At 33.8% G+C, this 8,640-nt stretch overlaps 1 protein-coding gene across 1 annotated transcript in view; it reads left to right on the top strand.

Annotated features, from left to right (window-relative positions):
• LOC118738116 (dynein beta chain, ciliary) overlaps nt 1–8,640 on the top strand; it is a 42,400-nt gene that overhangs the window by 3,985 nt on the left and 29,775 nt on the right. The window contains 3 exon segments of the mRNA XM_036469036.1: nt 1,101–1,189; nt 7,795–8,436; nt 8,499–8,622. Of these exon segments, the coding sequence (XP_036324929.1) occupies nt 1,101–1,189; nt 7,795–8,436; nt 8,499–8,622 (855 nt within the window).

Below are 8,640 nucleotides of genomic sequence, written 5' to 3'. Positions count from 1 at the left end.
GGCAAGTTGTTATCGAATTTAATGTAAAATTTAAACAATTTTAAGATCAGAATTATTTTTAAAAGGTAAATATTAACACAACTATTTTATTTATAATCCCAAATTTAGGACATAAAATCTCCCACACCAAAAAACTTACAATTGGGTAACGCCGCTTCGAATTTTTCACAACTGAGCAATTGTCAAAAATCTGCTTTTTAATCAAAAAGTTGTTTATTGAAACTACCTTCTTTTTTGTATCATGATTCCCTGGCTGAACTTTTCAAGTAAATTTGAAGTTTATTTTTATTTATTTATTTGTTTAATGTAAATTGATTTATCGTTTATTCCGTTCCGCTGTTGTTGGAGGGTCTTTCCGACAGCTCTACGTCGCAACTGCTCAACGCCCAACGTCCCTGCTATAAAAGCCATTGAGGAATTTAAAAAAAAAAATTATGGTATGTCGATTATATTTGACATCCCATCGAAACAGCGCTTTAGGTGTTACATTTTTGACGTATGTACCTATGTACATATGATACAGCTGTAAATAAATCTATCACCATTCGCATTTCGCTTTGGCTGTGTTCAATCGGGGACTTTTTTTTTTTTTGTTGTAAGAGAACCAACCAAGTCTAATGTATGTATGTATATGCATATTTACATGGAATTGCGTATGTTCGCATATTTGCATTTGCATTAATCTAATTGAGAATATTACAAACATTAGAGCGGCGTTAAGGATAGAGGAAAATGATGCGGACGTGTGCGTGCCCATTTTTGCTAATTGGCAAAAGTTTCCATGTCTGACTTTTATTCACGGAACTGTGGCTATATTAGTTCTTTTACAGTTACCGTAAGTTTGCTGCGAGCAACAGGGATATAAAACAATAGGGGTCAACATACATATGTATACATACATACATACATACATATTATGAGTCAATGGTTGTGTTGGGTTGCCAATGCAGCGCTATCCACTCTCTTTTGTATTGTGCTCCAAACGAACGTGCCTGCGATCATATAAGCACATATGTACATATGCTTTAACGTGTAAAAGCAAAAATAAATTGCGTACCTTATTTTAATTCTTGTTTGTTTTTTCTGTTATCTCTTCACAGATTAAGGGAAAAACGAACAATCGCACAATCTTGTCATTATTAGTTGCACCAACTGTCATCGAAGAAGTGGCATCACATGTTAATCAAGGGTAAGTATGTAAAACTGGAAGTGAAAGCACAACAACTTTAAAAAACTTTGTTTGGAATTTGCACATATTGCAGTGATATTTGCGGTTTGAGCTTGGGTAAATGGTCGTACGTACGTACATACATATATATGTACATTGGCTAATTTACTAAACAAAATGTTAATTAGTCTGAGTAAGCAAAGCTTTTGCTGGCCGCAATATTTTAAGGAACTTATAATCAGAAACTATTTTCATTATTAACTAATTATTAAGTTTGGAGATAATTAGCTACACGGCAACGCTGACGCGCTTTCTCAGCGGTAGAGGAATGAAGCTCTGGGCTTCTACAAGTTGTGATGACAGCAACCGGTGCTATTTTTCTCAAACTTGTTTCTTGGGCACTTATTCTTAATCTCGGAAGGAGGCGATTATTCTATTCAGGATCATTTCAGCCTTTGTTGACCGTGGAAATTTTTCTCCATATAATTTCCATGCTGGTCTGAAATTTGTGCGTGGGCATTTTTTATCTTGATAAAAGCATTTGTGAAATGGCTTCCAACAAGTATTTTTTCCGGATGTAATCGCTTAAAAAATTTAGAAAATTTGCGGTTTCACACCCAAATAAAATAAAAGCAAATATTTTAATAGAATGCAGGTCAATTTTGGCTTTTACATATATTAAAATATCAATAATATTATCGAATTGGGGGCAATATTTATCAAGATTAAAGGTCTAATAACTATTGCTTGCCAAAAGAAATATGCGGTCTCCATGGGAAAAATTTTGCCTAATAACATTTTCAAGATAAAAACTTTTTCCAGTGAAGACAGAAAATAAGAAATTAAGCTCAAATTATTTGAAAAGTGAAATCATTTGTTACCATATGGGTATCAACCGAAATGGTTTTGAAAACTACGTGAACTACGTGAAGGAAAGTTGCCACATTTTTTAAAAACCTATCAATTTTAATTAAAAAAATTTGGTAACGGAATAAAGTATCACTATATAGTGGGAAACACTGCCGAAAATCGCCAAAAATGTGGATTTTTGTATGGAAATAGCTCAAAGAAACTAAAAACTGCATCACAATTAGAGAAGAAAAAATATACCACCCATAAAAAACTTTCGATACTGAACAAAAACTCCAAAATGTTGCATGTTAATATATCTATGTACATATTTCAAATTGAAATGATTTCAAACATAGTTTGATTATATGTATATTTGAGTAAAAAAGCACTCTAAAACGCTTTATAATCCGGCAAAATAAAAAATTCCCTTTCTCTTATTGTTAATTTCTATGTAGATTGAGATGACTTAAAACGATATTAAAAATGACCATCATTCAGAAAAATTACAAATCAAATTTCTTTTCAAATTTTCACCATGAAACGCGTTATACAATTGGATATCCTATACAAAAATCTATAAAAAATATAGTTTCCCATTAAGAATAATTATAGTAATATAATATGGTAGTAAAGTGAAAAAATACCTTTCTAACGGTACCTTACAAGCAGTGTTGCCAGAACTTTTTGGGCCGACCGGCTAGATTGGCAAAAAAAAGCGGCTAAAAACGGCTAAAATGTTTTAGTGAAATTTCACATAGACTCTGGCAAAAAACGGCTAAAATGTTTTAGGGAAAATTCACATGCTTCATTTAAATAAATCGCAAGAAACGAAAGACTAGTTAACACCATTCATTTATATCGAGTGTATATTCCTCATCATCAAATGAATCACTATTGTATATGTCACCTGAATTCATTAATTTTAAGAGATGGTCATCTACAGTAAAATTATGGCAGCATTTTTCTTCACGTTTTAAACCGTATCTTATATATAAAATAGCGTTTAACGTTTTAACGCACATTGGATTTCTTTGCTTAGTTTTTATTATATTCATTGAACTAAATATTCGCTCTACTTCTGCATTACTTATAGGCAAAACAAGAAAACTAAAAACTAGGTTGCAAAGGTCAGCAAAAGGGTTTTCTCCTAGGGCATTTCGAAATTGATAAACTTCGGCCCAAAATTTTACAGTTGAGTCTAAATTACTCCAGGTATGTAACGTTAACCGTTGCCATTGCATCTCTATGGATGTTATTTCGTCGGCATTATATTTGTGCTTTTGTTGCTGTAGTTGAACAAATACTTTTGGTTTAATTACTCTTAATGCATTTCCAACCGAAAAAAATCAATTTTTTTTGGTGTGGCAATATTTGTAGGGAGGCCTTGGCGTAATTCCTTTATTAAAGTGATAATAAAATAGCGACCATTTTCTCGAATTATTTTCTCGGCTTCGTGGTCAAAAGCGTTTGTGCTTACTTTTGTTTTTAAATACTCTTCAAAACTGTGATAAAACTGAGGAAATGGAGCAAGGTATGGTTCCAACTGGGAGCATATAGGATCAAATGTGTCCGCGCTAATAACCACTAGGGAGCATAGATGCGAAAGTAAAACATTGAGTTCATTAAAAATCTTCATTGGGTCTGCATTATTGCTTTCGAACAACTTGTTTACTTTTTGCACCTGAAAATTAGGCAAATAGTAAAATCGGCTAAAAACGGCTAACTTTTTTTTTACAAACCGGCTAACAAATCGGCTGCCGGCTAGATCGAATTTTCTCCGGCTAGTTGCTATCAAAACCGGCTAAATCTAGCCGGAAAACGGCTAAAATGGCAACGCTGCTTACAAGTCAGAAACAGTATAGTGTTGCCCCAATTATTAAAGTTTTTCTTAAAGCAATCTTTGAAAAGGTTGAAAAAGCAGCATCAATAATCTCATGATTATACCCCCTATTATGAATTCGTACGACGCACGATAGACGCTTGCATTCTGTTATTTTCTATTACGAATCAATGTTGTCGTATGAAATCCAATAGTTAGCGTAGCTGATTTGTGCTGGTTCACAATAAAAAGTGAACAAAAACCACAGCCATTCACAACAATATATCTGTCGGCCGTATGAAAACGATAATACGAGAACTGATATCATGCGATACGCTGGCAAGCCTGTATCGTCTATCGTATGAAAATTCATAATATATATGATTCCGTCTCAAAAATTTATTTAATATTTATATGCAGATTTTTTGAGCTTAAACAATTTTATCATCTGAGGGGAGTTTTTAAAAAAAAATCCTTTAATTAACTACTTTTATTCAGAAAAAAACACGATTTTTGGAGGTATTTTCAAATCGGTCGAACTCACATAAATATTTAAAATTTTCCAAAATATTTTGGTCGAAGTCTTCAAATATAATAAATTTCATAATTACGGCTCCATGATAAAATAAGTTTGCTAATCAACAACATCTCAAAACATTCATTATGAATTAATTTTTTCAATTTTTCACTTTAACATGAAATTAACTCCTTTTCATTCTCCCACACTAAAGTCAAGCCACTCAACTATGTACCTATATACCTACTAGCTGTAAAATTGAAGCAAATACTTTATTATGTCTATAATAGTCTGATCGGAGAAATGTAATTACATTTAAAAAAAATAACCATTTTCGGTGAAAATTAAGAAATTCAATTTTCATTAGCTTTTCCTTTCTATCGATAATATTTACCGGGTTATGTTATTCTAATGCCTCGCCTGAAGGGATTCATTTTAAGATGAAGTATGTACATGCATATGTACGTACAAGCGCCGCAATTTGGACGCTCGAAATGTACATAAATTAATTGTAAAGGGATTACTTAAGCAGACAGGCTAAGCGAAACTGAAAACTGAAAGAACAACAAAGTTTGTTGCAAAATTTAAATACAATGCAAACATGCACAGTGAGACATTTTCAAGCGAACTTCATGGAAAATTTACTTGCCTTAGAGTTGGATTATATCCATTTTAGTTAAATAACGTTAATATATGTATGTACATATGTATGTACATAAATGCTACTTAAGCGGGATGATAAAAAATTACACATAAGCTTTAAATATACATACATACATACTATTTTACCTGACTGCAAATATAGATCACTTTGGACCGGAAGAAGTTTTTAAGCTACACCCATATCTTTCTTCCGTTTAGTCCGGAAAATCCATCCGATTTTTTTTTTTTTTTTTGAAGCCCTAGAACTATACATACTTTCGAATTGCTCAACCGTCAGGCGCTCTGTGCAAAGTGCAAACTTTACTATTCACAACAACGCTTGAACTACACTGCCGAGAACGAAAGAGCACAATCCAAAATCAATTTCGCCTCTGACCAACTTTTAACATCAACATAAAAGCACTCAACTGCTGCTTTTCACTGCTCCATGATAATCCCTGTCCAAATATTTCCTTTTGTATGTATGTATGTATGTATGTGCTTTATTTATTTGCCTGAAATTTAAATTTTAACAGCTGCTGAGGCAAAAAAAAACACCCAAAACTGTAGAGTATGATGACAGTCGTCTAACCATTTTGGCGATTAGTTCAATTCTCGATTGACAACAACGAATCGATGACGCAGACCGAATAGTACATACCCCAAGGTATTGGGCAAAATGCAAATCAATCAAATGATATACATACTAGTCACTAAACCGGCATCCGTCCATTTGATGTTGTCCCTCGCAATACAGACACACTTGCTCCGGCCTTGTCGCTGTGAATGTATAATAAACAGCGTACTAAATACGGGTATGTAGGTCAATGAACAATTTAATTGTGTGAAGTAAGCAGCTTTATGCAAAATCAAAATGTTTAAGGGTTTCCAGGAGCGAAATGACTGAACAAAGTGAAAGCTCGCGACACAAGATTTCCTGGATTAAATACAAAACATTACACTAAAGAAATTGTGTATAGGGGGGAGCAAAATCCACTTTGAATATATATCATTTTGAATTCGTTTTCCATATACTGCAGAACTTTGTATTAATAAAAAGTATTTGTTTTTAAATGGAAATTGTCGATGGCTTTTTGTTTTTTACACGTTAAGCGTAGATTTATAAATTCTCGTAAAAAAACACGGCTAATCTTAGTATTAGGCTTGGCCTTAAAGCGCGTCTGAACGTGGTGATGCAAGCGCTTTTCCACTCATTTTATTGTTGCAAATGTCCACTTTCCCATGTAAATACCCAGAAAATCCTTTTTGCAGAAATAAAAATTTCAAGGTATAACTGCAACTGGAAGAACGCAAATCGCTTCTGAACAGGAGCCGTAACAGTTACGACTTTTATTAAAAAATCACTCTTTAACAGTTATGTTTATACTTTTATTTAATTACTCCTTAAATAAAATGTATTGCTACTTTTTGTTTTATACATCCAAAATAATAACTATTCCTGATTTTTATTTAAATAATCTGGAAATAACAGTTATTTTTGATTTTTAAATTAAATGTCTTAGATAACAGTTATAGAAGACTTTTATTAAAAAAGTCATAAATAAAAATCAGTCAGTCATTTTTACTTTTAAAAGTCATCAATATAAATAAGTCACTGACTTTTATTTTTCAAATCGTGCTTATAAAAGTCATCTGTATACGTCGTGGTAAACTTTTCTTCTCCAACACCTTCTTAACTGCTCAAAATTACAATGTCTTTTATACGTATGACTTAAAAAATAAAAGTTTGCGACTGATTTATGTTGATGACTTTTAAAAGTAAAAGTCACTGAATGATTTGTATTGATAATAAATTAAAGTCTTCGATAACTGTTATCTAAGACATATAATATAAAAAAATTAAAAATAACTATTATTTGTAGATTATTTAAATAAAAATCAAAAATAATTGTTACTTTGGATTCATAAAATTCTTATTTGTTTTTAATTTTCCATAAGAAAAAATAAATTGATTGATATGTATCACTTAGTTGTAAAACATTTCCTCCATAGTGAATTTTTCAACGACAGTTTTCATCAATAACTGTTATATTTTGAGAAATAATTTCCACATGCTCATGCTTCACAAGCAGTTTACATTTTTGTTGAAAGTTCTGTGAAACCAATCGAGTGTTGCCGTGTGTCGCAGTTTTTGGCCAATTTGTATCAATTTATGTGGTAAACATAAGTGCAGCGGAGAACGGGTAACGAATGGCTAATCCAATAATGACATTCCAGTCGGAAAATTCGGTCTATTGCTTTTTATATTAGTTGTATTTACATTTAAATTAATTATATTTTTAAATTCATTAATAAATATTTGCTTGCTTGTTGTTTGCCTGCTTTTGTTTGTACACATGGAAATTGACGTAAAATAGTCAGTAAAGCAACCCAGAACTTTCACCACAGATTACAAATTACAGTTAAATCGGAGCACAATATTTAGTTTTTGCCAATTTTCGAAAGGGCCTCTTCCACTGTGCGGCGTCACCATACATCGCTTCTGATAAAATATTCTGTTTCGGATAGAATTTCTCTTCTATTTTTTCTTACATCGTTTCTCCTAACTTTATATTTTGCACCGATAGCATATTTTGGTTTGATCCTCTGGTTTAAGGGGATGTAATATTTATTTACCTCAATCGCATCTTCTAGAATCGTTTGAGGGAGCACATTTCTCTCTTGTATGAATCCACAAAAAGGACATATACTCAGTTTTTTTTTTTTTTAATTTAAGGTAAACAAGATTTAATTAAGTTAAAAAAATCTCTATTTCCCTTTCTCCACCTTTTGCAGTAACTTGGCTCCGGCCAATGAACCAAAATTCCTTGCGGCGCTCGAGGAAATGTACATCAATTGGACAACGCAGATACATGAAATTCTCAGCGAGCGCTCGGAGTTCAGCACCGGCAATCAATCAAGAAATACCAGCCAGCAAACCAAATGTGTAGTGACGGTAACACTGCCGGCACATGAGATCGCCTACTGGTCCAACCGCAAACAAAATTTGCAAAATATTTACGAACAATTGCGCACAACAACGCACAAGTCACTCACACACATTCTCAAGAGTATCGACTCAGCCTACTATGAGCCATTTGTGAAGGTCTTCAAGCGTTTGGTATGCGCCTGGCACGAAGCCGAGGACAACACGCTCTGGCTACAGCCACTATTGCGGCAAACGGCCGCCTTTAACGCTGTCAATTTCCATGCAGCCGCTGAGCTGGTGAGTCCACTAGTACATGTGCTACATCTCATTTGGACGCATGCGCGCTATTATCGTAGCACACAACGCATGACGGTACTGTTGCGTTGCGTTTGTCAGCTGCTGGTGCGGCGCGCAAGTGAAGATTTGGAATTTCCATTGCTATTTCAGGGTGACGCCGATGAGGGTCTGATCAAAATAACAAAATCTGTTGAGGTTTTGGAGCTGTTCAAGTAAGACACACGCGCCGGTAACGCATAAGGCCGTTGAAATGAACAGTCTGTTTCTGTTTCAGATACAAACTATTGGAATATAAGGAAAAGTATACCAGCGGTCATCAATTGCTACCTGCTTTGCCGAGCACCTGTCGTGCTGCGGTTGTGGTTGCAGCGTCTTCTGAGTCAGTCGATAATGGTAGTGTAGCACACGAGCTGTGG

Source organism: Rhagoletis pomonella, unplaced genomic scaffold, assembly GCF_013731165.1.
Source record: "Rhagoletis pomonella isolate Grant_MI unplaced genomic scaffold, Rhpom_1.0 Rhpom_scaffold_00004, whole genome shotgun sequence".
Lineage (NCBI taxonomy): Eukaryota > Metazoa > Arthropoda > Insecta > Diptera > Tephritidae > Rhagoletis > Rhagoletis pomonella.
Note: the sequence above shows the minus strand (reverse complement) of the source record. Positions and strands in the feature narration are given on the sequence as shown.